A 15,814-nucleotide genomic window follows, 5' to 3' on the forward strand; every position below is an offset into this window, starting at 1 on the left:
CGACAGGAGAGCGCTCGGGGATCGATTTATCGCGTCTAGACTAGATGCGATAAATCGATCCCCGCTGGTTCGATTGCTGCCTGCCGATCCGACCGATAGTGAAGACATACCCAAAATAAAACAAAATGCATGATGATGTACTGTAGGTTAGTCTGTATGGCTTTCCTTGTTTTGAACGACCTGTCTTACTTAAGAATCCCCCACTTGTGAGCAATGTGGTTTGAACAAAATGATGTTGGGAGGGTTAGGTAGAATATCATTCAAAAGCTGCTGCATGCCTACAGGCAGGAAGATATATTCTGAGCACAGTCCCGAAGTCCCTACTTTAAAAGTACTTCCATTGCACTTCCTTTTCAATGGGCATTTTTCCCGATCAGGGATTTTAGAATGGGACCACAAACCTCACCCAGAGCAATGTCCCTTTTGGAAATCAAATTGTGAACAGCATCTGAGAAAAACACTAGAAAAAAATCATAGTAATAAATCAGAGGATTTCCCAAATGTCTTCAATGAAACATAACATCTCATGATGTGAAATATAACTGTCAACTTGCTTATCAGGGGACCTCTTCACTGGTTTGCAGCTGTAGTCAGGTGCTTCAGTGGTGGGGTTATCATGTCTCTTGAAAATAAATTATGTGTTAGACGCCACAACATGGCTAATTTTTAAATACTGTTTATGTAATACACATATGAAAAATTAAGCACAGAATGTTCATGTTCATTCCTGAAGTTATCAGTGCCATAACTACTTCTAGCAGCATCAATACGAACTGACCTTTAACACCTGCTGTAAGAGTGACAGCATACAGGACATGATTCTTTTCAACCAACATGGTGGTGTTCAATAAGAATTCAGTGTTTACCCTGTTTCCTGATCCCTTAATGCTTTCCTTGTGCAGGGCATAGCATGACGGCTGGTTGGAGATTTAAAGAATACCAAACAGTATTTTCAGATGATATGTTTAAAATGTGTTTCCACTTCCTGTTTTCTTCTGAGATACCAGTGTGTGCTTTTTAGGGTAGAACTCTAAAGACACCATGTAAGAAATATTGATAAAATAGTTTTTAAGCATGTAATCTTAGTGCACAAGCCAAAGGTAACATGCTTCTGATTTGGCTGACATTGAAATGTGGAACACATTACCTCCATGTTTTAAAAGGAGAGTGAAATATTGGTGCGTTTGAATAAGCTCTGCATCTTCCTTTCAGATGTGTATTTTCAGACTTCCAATTGCTTTGCAGCATCTTGTTTAATTCCATCCTCTCTTTGTTTGTTATTTCTTTGCTTGAAACTTTACTCGTGCGATTCATGTAACAACTTCAGTAGATTAATGGTGTTTTTAAAACTGTATTAAAATATACAGCGCCTTCCTAAATTTGTAATGATGATGCATGTGATTTGGCTATTGATTAATATAAAAGTCTAATTTGGGCTTCTCTTATGTTAAAGTTGTGCAAAGAAATCCAGCAGTGATGCTACACAAGTGAACTACTAAAGCATTAATTTATTCCTTAAGCATTACTTATTTGCAGAGCCTTATATACCCGTGCACAATGGGATCAGATTTTGTGGCAAGAACTAAATACTACAACAAGCACCCCTAGATTCTGTAGTAGCATTAAATATTTTATCTCCATGAAATAGCCTTCATTTCCATCCTCATGTGCGCGCGCGCACGCACACACACACACAAATATGGCCCAGAGTTGAAAATACTCATTGACATAAAATTCCTCAATAATTATTTTCAGTAATGATTATTATTGATGTTGTTTTTCACAGTATTCTTCAAGCAGCTCATGGGGCTCAGTAGTCATGTGGCCCAGCTCAGAGTCTCCTTCCCCACATGTGCCAGGAAAGCGGGGAAGTAGTCATCTTCTTAGCTCTTTGGGTCTTGGCTGCTGCTCTGTTCTCCAAGCAGCTGAGCTCAACTCATTGTCAGAGTTGCTGAGTACCTGCAGTTCCCACTGAAATCAGTTTTTAAAAAAATGCTTCCTTGGGAATTTTTGTGGATAATCATGTGAAACTTTTAGCATACAATATATTAAATTAATTTTAACAATTACACCTCTACCCTTATATAACCCGGCCCGATATAACATGAATTTGGATATAACATGGTAAAGCAGCGCTCCGGGGGGGGAATGTGTGGGGGGCTGCGCACTCCGGTGGATCAAAGCAAGTTCGATATAACGCGGTTTCACCTATAACGCAGTAAGATTTTTTGGCTCCCGAGGACAGCGTTATATCGGGGTAGAGGTATACCACCCAATAGTGTCATGGTTTATTAATCAGTTAGATAGTATCTAATGCAACCCCATTGTTATTGCTAAAATAGCGTTCTTTGGATGCTTTCTATTTCAACTCGTTAATAACACATGATTTTCAAAACCTAAGTGTAATAGCAAGTTACAAAATCAAGTTTAACCATTTAAACTTGGAGAGACAGAAGATGGAAATATAGTTAGGTAGAGAACCGATCCTGAGTTATACCTTTGATGGTTAGGTGATGAAAAGGCGGTTGTGAATGTGATTGTTGTTGGTTCAGGCAGGAGACAGAGGCTCTTTCCTTGGCTGAGCAGGAACTCAGGCTAAAAAGAGGATGATGTATCTTCTGGCCCAAAGATTGTACTAGTAAGCTAGACCCAGTTGCTTGATGGACTCTTCCCTTTCTTGGTGGCAGGGACCAGTGAAGGCAGTGTTAAGTGAACTGGCAGCCTCTGTCCAAGGGTGAATAGGGTTAAATTGTCAGAATGAGAAACACCAAGGCCTGGAGGTAGGAAGTCTGTAACTAATCCAGTTAAGACCATAATTTGGAGCAGAATATAAAGTAAATGCAAATGGAAAGAGACACACTGAACACACACAGTGCAAAGATGAACAACCCACCAGCCCTTAAGTCATTCCCTAGTATTTAAAACTTTCAGTTTGTACATGCAAAAAATGCAGGATGTTGATCAAAGTCTCTACCACATTTTCCCACTAGATGTGTTCACTCAAAAAGCGCTGTTTGTAAACTGAATAACTTTGGCACAGGTCAGGAACATCAACAAAAATCCTGTTCTCAAAACAAAAATCCATGTTGCTTAAGTGCTTTTGTTGCGATTAAGTGTTTTTAGAATTTTACCCAGAGTTCCAGGATAACAGTTCATTCTACAGGCCTTAAATACTTTACAGTCACTTCTCTTTAGGTAGGCAAGATGCATCTCAGACCTATACTCTGTTTGCAAGGTGTAGAATGGGAATCCCAGAGTGTTTCAAATAATACATCGAAATATTTGCACAAAATAATAAAAAAAACTTTGCTGCTGATGAATTTTACTGTATTATTTCCTCTTTATTTATATGGGTGTCATAACCTTACAGTTCCTGAGAGGAAGATTTTTCAATGTTGCTTAACCCAGCTGTACTAGTACTGTATTTTTTGTGCATTCCCTGTTGCAGCTAGCAGTCTTCCAGTTTAGTGTTCAGCAATGGTCTCAACTGTTGACATGTCTCACAGAGGGACTGCAATGATTGGGCTTTTGTTTTGTTTTTTTCAGCAGAGTAAATATAAAGATAATGGACTGACACTTGCTCTATAATAGGGGTTCACAAACTTTTTTCACAGTGTGGATCAAATCCTTAGATAGAGCTTGTGTTATGGTCCAACTCCCATCCTATTTGCAATCATTTAACATCCAGTAACAACTGCAGCAATGTCAAGGTCCAATTTTTTTCTCCCAGGGATTTTGAAAGGAATGAGCTGATATAGAAGGGATATTATTTTATTTTATCATGTCAGCTGTGCATATTTGTATTTTTTTTTCTTAGAGTAGGACAAGCAGCCTATTATGTGTTGTGAAAATTAAGTTATACAAGGCTGCTTATAGCTTGGGATGGATACCTCTTCATATTTTATAAATCTAAATAAAATAGTGTTCCTTTAAGAAGCAACCATGTACTTTCTCTTGTTCGAAGCTCTAAGTGTTATGTAAGGATGCATTTAAAATGTGACTAGATTATTAATAAAGAACGACATGCTGATTTTTGCCTGGATTGATAAAAGGGAAAAAAACTAGATGGAGGTACAGCCCTATTCTACAAATGGTCAGCCCAATTATTAGTGCATTGGATTGATAACCTTAAAGATTTAATTTAACTGCACTGTATTCCTTTCTTGTGGTGAAAATTGAAATTAATTGGCAGAGTCCCCCTTTCCCAGGATAGAATCCACAAGTATGGCCTGCATTCTTTGTTCCTAGAGATATGGCTTTACCTTTGGCAGTATTGAAATGCATATTGTTAGCCTGTGCTCAGTTTATCAAGCACTCCAGATCGCTCAATATCAATGACCTGTCTTCTTCATTATTTACCACTCCCGCAATTTTTATGTCCTCTGCAAACTTTATCAGAAATAATTTTGTTTTTTCAGGTCATTGATAAAAATGTTAGATTGGTTCTTGGCCTACACTATCTTTGTAGAATCCCACTAAAACCACAGCTGCTTGATAATGATTCCACTTTTAAAATTACAAGTTAAAATTAAAAGTTAGCCAGTTGTTAATCCATTTAATGTGTGGCATGTCAAAGTTGTATTGTTCTATTTTGTTAATATGTCATGTGGTACCAAGTCAAATGCCTTTCAGAAGTCTAAGTATATTACATCAACATGATTACTTCTATCATCCAAATGTGTAATGTCAACAAAAATATATTACATTATTTTTGCAAGATCTATTTTCCATAAACCCATGTTGATTGGCATTAATTACATACCCTCCTTTAATTGTTTATTAATTGAGTCCTGTATCAGCCATTCCATTACAATGCCCTGAAATGACATCAGGCTGGCAGGCCTATAATTTCTCGGGTCATCCCATTTAAACTTTTTAAATATTGGCACAACATTAGTTTTCTTCCAGTTCTCTGGAGCTTCCCCAGTATTCCAAGATTTATAGAATATCAACATTACTGGTTCAGTTGCTCCTCAGCCAGCTCTTTTAAAACTCTTGGATGAAAGTAAACTAGACCTGATGATTTTAAAAAGTCTGTCTTTAGTAGCTGCTGTTTTAACATCTTTCTGAGATACTAGTGGAATAGAAAGTATTTCATCATCATCACCATCATCATGATATAAATGTATCACATGGGTTTTTACCAAATACAGAACAGAAATATTTATTGGACACTTCTGCTTTTTCTGCATTATTGACAATTGTACCATTTCTATCTAGCAATGGATCAGTATCATGGTTAGGATTCCTTTTGTTCCTAATATATTTTAAAAAACTCCTTATTGACCTTAATTCTGCTGGCCCTTGATTTGTCCTTGTGTGTTTTTTGCTTCTTGAATCAATTTTCTACAATTTCAAGCTTCTGATTTATGTTCATTGCTATTAGCTTCCCCTTTTTTTCATTTGTTCGTGATGAGAAATATATTTTATTTTTTGTATAGTTGCATTCACTTTTCCCCTAAGCCTGGTTGGTTTTTTAACCAGTGTAGCTTTCTTTCTCTATTGTGCATTTTTAGGTATCAAATAAAATTATCATGGAGAAGCAGTGTAGCCTAGTGGATAGATCATTAGAGTGGGATTCAGGAGACCTGTGTTCTATTCCCAGCTCAGCCACTGGCCTGCTGGATAACTTTGGGCAAGATGCTTCACCTCTGTGCCTCAGTTTCCCTTTCTGTACTATGGGTAATGATACTGAACTCCTTTGTAAAGTGAGTTGAGACCTACTGATAAAAAGCTAAGGATTATTATTACTCAAATTTTTTTCATCAAATTCTTTCTTCTAGCTAATTTGGCTCATAATTGTTTTCAGCTTTGTGAAATTGGCCCTTTTTAAAGCATCAGTTATACGTATGTGTATATTTCTGGTTTGAACGTTATTCCGTGTGGGTTGGTGTCCAAGTAATGTACTCCAAACAGTTGGCTGTTGCCAGTGTATATCTAATACATCCTATCTATCCAATCAACATAGGCATTTATGTACATTCACCACAGTGGTATCTAAGTACTAGTTTACATGTTAAAAGAGATTTTGGACTGATACAATTAGAAAATGCCAAAATTGAAAAAGAACTAGAAACACATTGAAAATGTACATAGTACAGATTACTGCACATGTTGTGCCACACACCCTCTAACGGCGCTAAATTGTTTTAAGACAAATCCGAACCTTTTGGAAGTGCTGTTATCTAATGGTAAACTATGCACCTATGTTGGCAGGAATGCTGTATGTAACACCAGCTGCCCTAGCAGTTTCACTACTGCCTGGCTGTAGACACTACTGCATGACAAGCAGATCTTAACCACAGAGCCTGACCCATAAAAATGTGGTGGGGAGGGGAAACCTCTGCATTTGTGCTTACTAATCTCCCTAAAACAAACAATGGTGGCCAAAATCATAAATGGCACAAACACGCACTAACTGTACAGGATAATGTCAGTTTGACACCTTTCACAAGCTCCTATCACCTTAATAAAAATGTTGCAAGAATTATACAGGAGAGTAATGCTACAAAGCTTTGCCCACATCACCATTAAGGAATTGCACAGCACAGCTGTAGTCACCCTTTCCCCTCCCTGCCCCTGTCTCTCTAGAGTTGGTTGTTTCTTCCTACTAAGCTGGAGTGTAAGAGTCCTGAGGTCAATATTGGAACTGATCCAATTTGCCAGCGTTCTGTCTACAATGTGGCTTCCTTACCTTGTGGTCTTTGTCCAAAATTTTCCCTCCCTCTATTGATGTGCTTTTGCAGCATCCCACTTGGCTGATGTATTTCAGAGATGCTGTATGTATGTTTTGTACCTTATAATGTTAAAGTACTAAACAAATATAAAGTAGTATGTCTTCCTTATTGCATCACATTCTAGATTTACTTTGCAGTGAATATGAGCATAGCCTTAAAAATATATACCTGGATATTTAAAATATGTTCTGGTTCTTACAAAAATAATGAATTGTTTATTTATTTATTTTTTAGTGGAAGACCAGATATTCCAAACTCCTCCTCAGGAAAGCTGATAAGATACCCCAAGAACTTCATCACATAGTGCAAGAAGCCTTTTTGACCTTGCAAAAACATGATTGTTTCTTCCAAGATCTTGTTAGGATCAAAGGAAAAGATTTTCTTACACCAGTATCTCGTATATTAATTGGAAACCCAGGATGCACTTACAAATACTTGAACACAAGACTATTTACTGTTCCATGGCCTATGGAGGATTATGAAATAAAATATTGCCATCCTGAACTATTTACAGCTTGTAAAGCTTTAATCAAACTTAATGACTACTTGAATATAGAAGCAGTCCAGGCTTTGCAAGAACAAAATTTATCTGGGACCAAAGAAACTGAAGATACTGCTGTCACAGATAGAGAACAGGATTTTTCTAATTTTATTAAGGGGTCCCTCTTAGAAGATCAAAGCAGTCTTTATACACCAAGGAATGACTGCACCAGTCTGAAGTATAGAACATCTTATAACTTGACTTTATTGAATTATATGGATCCTCTACAAATGCCGTACTTGAAACAAGAGCCTTATTTTGGAATGGGGAATATGGCAGTGAGCTGGCACCATGATGAGAATCTGGTTGAAAGGTCAACAGTAGCTGTGTACAGTTACAGCTGTGAAGGTGAGTAGTGGGGAGGTAGCACAATATGATTTGGCAATTGGTCTAAATGTTTTAATGCCCTGAAGCTTTTTTATGTTTTACTGTATGAGCATACACACCTGCAAACCTGCCTGCTAGTCTAGATTTGCCACTGGTTTCTGAATATATGATAGTAATTAACATTATCTTTTCATGTGTAAGCACTACTGTCACTTCTACCTTTCTTTACCCAAGCAAAATATACCTGTGTTTACTGTAGCTGGCCCTATGTATAGTACTTGTAAGTGGATTGAAAAGTTGCTATAATTAACTTGCTGATAAAGAGCCAAGAAAACAAAATCTGTCAAATCTCTATCCCAGGTTCCCACAGGTGCATATTTCTAGTCTGTAAAATGTTTTATTATAGTTGACATCACTGTCTTTAGTAGAGTGATTTGTCAAATATGGACTTGCTCTGCTTCATGCTGATTTTACTACTGTCCTTTCTTTGCAAAGAACATGCTGGCTTGGCTTTATATAAAGGTATTCTTATGTTTACAGAGAACTATATAAATTCTTGCCCAGGCCTGCTGTACTGTTCCATTGTCTTGGAACTCAACAGCACTGTTGTACTTAAGAGGAGGGGTGTCTGATAGGATTTCCATTGTAAATACTTGTTTTATGTCACTTCATACAGGCTCTTCTATTAAAAATCTATTCAAACATAATGTGAGTTATGTAAAATGTATAGTTCTAGAGCAATGAAAATAAAATTATCAGTTTTTCATGGTTTAAAATACCTTTTGCCTCTTTGTCCTCCGTTGAAAACAGAAAAGGTGTGTGTGTGTGCGTGTATTTAAAGTACATAATTCTATCTAAGGCTGGGTAACTTTTAGCATCTAATTTGAGGGCTACTTTTTTCAAAAATGGCATCCAGTCTTGCAGGCACAAATGATAGAATATAGACAGCTAATCTATGTGATTTTTAGATGCTGATGATCCATTGCAAGTTCATAATTAGAAACTGAAACTATGGGCTTTGCTGTACCCTTTGAAATGTAAAAAGACTCACATTGACTTAGTGGGCTTTGGATCAGGACCATAGTGCATAGGCAGCTGCTGGTATTTTTATATGTATTTTCTCGCTTCATGTAAAATCCTAAACCAAGGGTCGGCAACGTTTGGCATGCGGCTTGCCAGGGTAAGCACCCTAGCGGGCCGGGCCAGTTTATTTACCTGCTGACGCAGGTTTGGCCAAACCGCGGTTCACCGTCCTGGGCCAATGGGGGCGGCGGGAAGCTGCGGCCAGCACATTCCACGCCCGCACCGCTTCCCGCTGCCCCCATTGGCCCTGGACGGCGAACTGCGGCCAGTGGGGGCCACGATCGGCCGAACCTGCCGCGTCAGCAGGTAAATAAACTGGCCCAGCCCGCTAGGGTGCTTACCCTGGTGAGCCGCGTGCCAAACGTTGCCGACCCCTGTCCTAAACTGTCCTCATCTTATTATATAACATTTACATTGTAATGGAGTTGTTCCCCCCCCCCCCCCCCGCTCCCTACGTACACCCTGCTAATAAAAGTATCCCATTTGTCCAAGTATCCCATTTGCCCATGTTTATAAGGAACTTTTTTCTGGATTACCTAACAAAGCTGATTTATTTATGAAAGTATGTTTCTAAATGTCACCCCAGTTGTATATGTGATATGGATGGTATACATATACCATATAGCAGGGGTGGCCAAACTGCAACTCACGAGCCACGTACAGCTCTTTTACAGTTTGTGTGGCTCGTGGAGAACCCCACATCTCCCCCCATTCTCCACCTATCAGATTGGGGAGGGGGAGCTCGGGGCTTCAGCCCTGTGGCGGGGTGTGGGCTAGGGGCTTCTGCCCAGTGGGGTGGGGGGGTCTCGCAGCTTCAGGCTGGCGGGGCACGCCTGCTGGGGCCCAAGGCTTCAGCTGAAGCCCCAAGCCCCAGCAGACGCACCCCGGCTCTCGAACTTCTGAAGATTAGCATATGCGGCTCAGAGGGTCAGTAAGTTTGGCCACCCCGCCGTATACTTATATGTCCAGTAAATTAACACTCTATTTTGGGTTGTTACAAACACACCCATTTAAATAAGAGAACCACAAGCATGAGGCAAAGCGGAAGTGTTCATGCACTCTCATAACACATGAAACACTCTCTGCGTTAATGTAAACCTACTTGTGGAAGTGGATGAGAAAACTGGGCCCTTTATATTCAGCCATATTTGAGTTAACCATAAAGAAAAAGGTCTTGCATTTCTTTATAATTAAAAGCTGCCTCTGGATTCTTCTTTTACCCAATGGTGCCTACACAGAGTGCAGCACATAGGATAAGTAAGATCATCCCATGTTTTAAAACCACTACAAAGGCCAAACCAAGGTATGGGTTAGAATACAAAAGAGTTCCTCGGTTGAAAACAGACCCTTTATTCTTTTAACCTGTTTTTTAGTGTAATATAGACTGTTAGCACACATTCTGTTGGTTTTAACCAACCATTGTGCGAGAATATTATTACTTTTTAAAAAAAATGTGAGCTGTATAAAAGAGAGGCTCTGCTTAGAATTAAAAATCATTAAAGGATTTAAAAGTAGAGGTGAAAACTTCCAAATATCAGCCATTTTCATGACCATACCAACCATTTTATCATTTTACTTTTTAAAAATGGGAAGATCACTTCAGATTTGAAGTTTGTACGTTTTCTTCTCCAATGCATCTCAAAGCCTGACTTTGACACATGTGTTAATAATGATCTCTTGGCAGGACCTGGAAATCTAAGGAGTATAGCTTAACTGGAGACAATATGCAGAAGGACAAGAAAAGATTTTTTTTTTTTTTTTAAGACGGAAATGTTACTAAACTGGGACCTGATTCTGCAAGGTGCTCAGCACCTCCTGATAGGTGCCAAACACCACTATCTTCCAGTGACATCAGTGGGGATTTGAGGACACTCAGCAATTGCCAGGAGGCACTTAATACCTTGCATAAAATGACCTTTACTGCACTGGTATGTGATGGCATTACACTGTTACAAAAGTTTCTCCCTGTCCAGATTTACTAAGTACAGTTTGTCAGTAGTCTTATTGAATTTCTCTGCAGTAAAGCTACATAGTATACAGGAATAGCCCAAGCATTTAATTTCACAAATCCAAGGAAATGGGTAAACTTTTAAAAACAGTTACTACTCTTAAAAGGTTAAATAAGCAGCAAATACCGTTATCAATTAATGCTGAATATGTACACTTTTTTCCCACTTCTCCATCCAAGAAGCTCTCATTGTCCGAAAGATATCAGACAACTTAAAAGAACTGTTTCTGTAATTTTCCTAGTTATAGTTTTCAACTGCTGGCAGTTGTGAGCCGTGAAAATTTTTGATAAGTCTATCAATATTAATAAGACAATACTTCACAATTCTATAGCACTTTTCATTTGTAGATTTCAGCAATTTGCTGTAGTTGGCAAGTATTACCATCTCTATTGTACAGATGTGGTAACTGAAGTACTGAGAGGTGAAGAAGTAATATGATGAGGGTCACACAGTAAGTCAGTGGAAGGTTCTTCAATAGACGACATCTCCTGACTGTATTCCCATTCTCAATCTCCTAAACAGAAGCTGCCCCACTGTATGTCAGTATTCCTTATTGGTATTTAAAACCAATTCTCATTTTACTGATTACAAGCCTGATTGTCCCGGCTAGTGTTTGGTGTGTATTTACTAAAAGAGTGAAAGCTACATCTAACAAAGTAGAGCTGTTTGGAAGTTTTCTGATGGAACAGTTTTCCACCAGAAAATGCTGATTCAACAGAATTGAAACATTCCACCGGAACTTATTGAATTTGTTGAAATTCTAACCGGAACTAGGCAGGTTTCTGATGCTACCCCAGGATCCCAGCTCCTCAGCAGACCAGCTGGCAGGCTGCTGCCAAGCCAGGACTTCCAGGCTCCTGGCTGCTCACCAGGGGGTTGCCCTGAGAGGCAGGGAGTCCGCTGCCCAGCTCCCTGGGCTGCCTGGCTCACCTGGCTTTTTATTTTAAATGAAATTTAAATTTGTGTGTAATGCTTTAAAGGTATATAATATAACTGTATTTATTTTATTTTATATTTTAATAAACTTTATTTTTATATTTCATTTTAAAAATTATTAAAACATCTGCTACTCTAATTAAAATGCTCTACTATACTATCTTATTTTCTTATTCAAAGTATCTCTTGTTTGATGTTATAATGAAATAGTTTGATGCTTTGATCAGTATTAATGAGAGTAGCAGCTGCTTTTAATATCCTAGAAAAATAATTCCAGGCTAACACAAGGATATTAAAAATAGCTGCTACTTCAGTTAATATTGAGTGCTTATCTTATTTTCTTGTTCAACAGGTCTAACAGTTTCATAACAACAACAAAATATTTTACTCAGCTAATTGGAGTAGCAATTGTTAACAAATTGAAGAATAATATAATTTAATATAAAACTAATTTTACATTCAAAATAATATAAATTATATTAAAATAATATAAAAATAAAAAACTGTCAAATTCAAAACAAAATTTTCAATTTTTCAAAGTATTTTTTTCTGGAATTCCTATTCAACAGGAAATTTATAAATTGGAATGGATTTTTTTAGAATGTTTGGAATTTCCTGTGAAACAGGAATTCTGAGTTTCAACCAACTCTATACCAGGAGTATAGTGTTGAGTCTACCAAAAAGATGCTATCCTGAGCTCCCATCACATGGGACCATTAATATAATGAACAAGACTTACTCATTTTCCTTTGGCTCTGTAGAAAAGTTGGTGTGGCTTTCCAAAATAGAGGCACAATAATATAATATAATATAATATAATATAATATAATATAATATATAATATAAGGAGATATACCTATCTCATAAAGCTGGAAGGGACCCCAAAAGGTCATCGAGTCCAGCCCCCTGCCTTCACTAGCAGGACCAATTTTGCCCCAGATCCCTAAGTGGCCCCCTCAAGGATTGAGCTCACAACCCTGTGTTTAGCAGGCTAATGCTCAAACCACTGAGCTATCCCTCCCCCCAATAAGGGCTGTATATCCCTAATTCATTATGGACCTGCCTGAAATAATTGTAGTTAAACAAACAACCCAAGAAAAGAGTGTGCGTTGCAAGGAGATTTTTCCTTTAGGCCCACATTGGTCCTCTAGCCCAAGGAGTCTAACCCTTTTCTCATGGAAAATCATGCAATGACCCTAATTCACTGTCTTTCACTTACGTGGGATTTTCACAGGCTGGTTTAGAGGTTGAAGAAACAGTTTTCTTCTGTATACTTTACTGTATTTTGTTTGGCTTGTTGCCCTATAAGAGCTGCTTGCTGTGTAAATCTCTTAGAGTAATAAACGGCTGGATCTGTTAGCTGACAGGTTAATGTTTAACAGTTTAACAAAACCGATGATTAACTGCAGTAAAGACTAATTTTGAAGGAACCATTATTTTTTACTTTCATAAAGTCAAATTTGTGTTTTTCATGTTTTTAAAAGAAACATCCCTTTGCTAAACTTAATAACTGCCCCATCATTTCTACAATAGTGGGGAAAGAAACTGAGATGCAACATTGACCATTTCCTCAGTGGTTAATAATAATTAACAATTGGAATGATCCTAAAGATTTATAATTGACCAGTAATCTCCTCTATTTGCTATTTAATGGACACTGAATAATTTATTTGTACAACATAAAAGCAGTTATCGTCAGTGGTTTCTAACATCAGTAATATGTTCTAGATACTGACTGTGGAAAGAAATGCCACATGTAAAAATATTTCCTCACTGCCTGGCACTGAATATGTAGCTACATGCTCATTTCTGTGTGTGAATTGTATAATTATGCAATAATTGCTAGAAGTTGGTCATTACTCGTAGACATTAACCAGCTAGAGGTAATTTTCTCAGGTAGGTTTAGGGCAATTGTTGAGTACTTTTCAACAAGTTAATAACTGTCTATAACAATGATATACTTGTGAAAAGTTAAGTTAATAGCAGCTCTTCATAATGTTAATATTAAATCTTTATGTGAATTAAAGCTGTCGGTCTGTTTTTCTCATCAGCATCACTGTTTATATCAATAAGATTTCTCTCCCACATCAATTTAGAGATGAAAGAACTTCCCCAATTTTTTTTTTATTATTATTATTTTTGGTAGTGCTTTTGTGCCTGATATGTTCAGACACTAACTGTTGGGAGAAAATTGCGACTTCTGTTGAAGGGACAAATTGATAAGAATGCAGTTTCAGGAAATCCCTTGAATTTTGTATATATAAATCCCAGTTGGAATTGAAAATTTAAATGACATCCTTGTTAATACCGGTATATTGTTTTTAGAGAATCATTTTTTAAAAAGATGGTTAGAGCGCCTGTGGTGGAAGTCAGAGTCCAAGTTAGATGAGTTGAGCTATAAAGAATCTTGAACTATAAAGAGTTTTTGGCCAGGGTGCAAACCACAGAAATATGTGTTTTGTGACGTCCAGATTGGATTATTGTAATATGCTGTATATGGGGCTATCCTTTACCACAACCACTGAAACTTCAGATAGTGAAGATTAAAACTACCCACCTGTTGAATGGGGCTTCTCATTCAGAGTGTTGCATGATCTGTCACGGCTTCCAGTTGATTTCTGAGTCCAATTTAACGTGTGCAATATGGTTTGATTCCTGAGTACCTTTGAGTGGGGGAGGGCTGCTGGTGGGGCATCTTTTATTTTTAAGAAAGGTCCTCTATTCTGGACGTCACCATTGGCATTGGTCCTGCAGGGGCTAGATTTGTTGACCTTTAATTCATATTGCAAAGCAAATCTTTTCTCCTGGGCTTTTTGTGGGAAAGTGAACTGATTGGGTAATAGTGGGTGATAGTGGAGTCTCAGCTTGGGTGGAACAGGGAGGGATTTTATATTTTGGTAATTGATTAAACTTTGTATGTTTCATGAAACAATGTACAAGTGCCCAAATCTCTGGCTGGGCACAGCTTAAAAACTGAAATAAATAATTCTGTCAAGCATAATGCTTTGTTCTGCCTTTGTATGAGAGCTGTCAGTTGGGGTCAACAGCAAAACCAAATATTACCCAGTTTGTTTTTCTGCATAGGTTGGCAATGATACTTCTTACAAGAAATGAGACATGGCATTAGGGTTTGATTTAGGATTCAATTTAGGATTAGGTTAGGCATTCCAATTCAAGGTTAAAACAGGGAGCACTTGGGGTTGAAAGTGTTAAAATCTCTCAAACTGTTCTGTTTGGCCCAAAATGACAAAGAAACCTCTCAAAGTCAGCTGTCTTTGCAAGACTTCCTCCATGGTGGGCCAATAACTAAACTAGATCTAGAAAAACAAGCCCTTCATTGTTCTGGGTCCAGGCGTGGCCCAAAATCATAAGGACAGTGTGATGTAATGTGTCTGGCCTTCTCTGTCTCCTGCTTGGGATGTTGCCACCCTGACACACCCCACCTGAAAAAAAAGTGTCAGAGGGCCCATGAGTTCAGATTTCCAAGCACTGTCTAACATTCAGTCTGTGGTATTGACAGAAGCAATAAGACATGGTCCTCCAGAGTCTAGAAGGGCTGGGAAGGGGCAGTAGCCAATCAGGACCCAACAAGAGCGATAAGAAGGCTTGCCTGCTTCTTCTGTGGAGGAGTGCAGGGTGAAGCTGGACAGGAGGGGAGTTCCCTTGGTCCTAATCCAGAACCCCAGGTCCTGATCAGCGCTTAGCCATCCTCTGTACCTTCACCTGAAGCAATGTGACAAACTGGTTATTTTGTTCTGAGGTTCAAAGATTCAGGTGGCCAATATTTGAGTCGAACTTTAATTAACTGTTGAAGGACTAGGAAGGAGCTCCTTGCATGAACTGCCTTGCTCTGGGCAAGCTGTGACAGGCAGGTTCAAGATTTTGGGATTTAGAATACCTCTGAAATACCAGACTGGGACATCAAGCCTGGTGTTCTGGCCAAATTCTACTTCAGTTACTATGTTCTCTCTATCACAACTTCCTCTTTAATTACGGTTGGGTAGGTACTGTACGTCCAAACCGTTGAGGAGTGTTGCTGTAAGCTTGTTACATAGTGGCAGCATTTCATTTTGGATGTGAGCAAACTAATACCCGAGGGCCAGATTCTGCAGTCCTTTATTGAGCAGATCAATGGGAGTTTTGCTTTGTTTTTATTAAGTACTGCTAAATTTGGCAATTTC

General features: G+C 38.3%; 1 protein-coding gene across 1 annotated transcript in view; it reads left to right on the forward strand.

The window, feature by feature from the left end:
- FTO (FTO alpha-ketoglutarate dependent dioxygenase) overlaps window positions 1–15,814 on the forward strand; it is a 345,022-nt gene that overhangs the window by 67,819 nt on the left and 261,389 nt on the right. Inside the window, exon 3 of the mRNA XM_065416387.1 lies at window positions 6,972–7,626. Within this exon, the coding sequence (XP_065272459.1) occupies window positions 6,972–7,626 (655 nt within the window). The remainder of the gene's footprint in view (window positions 1–6,971; window positions 7,627–15,814) is intronic.

This window comes from Emys orbicularis, chromosome 14 (genome assembly GCF_028017835.1).
Source record: "Emys orbicularis isolate rEmyOrb1 chromosome 14, rEmyOrb1.hap1, whole genome shotgun sequence".
In the NCBI taxonomy this organism is placed as follows: Eukaryota; Metazoa; Chordata; order Testudines; family Emydidae; genus Emys; species Emys orbicularis.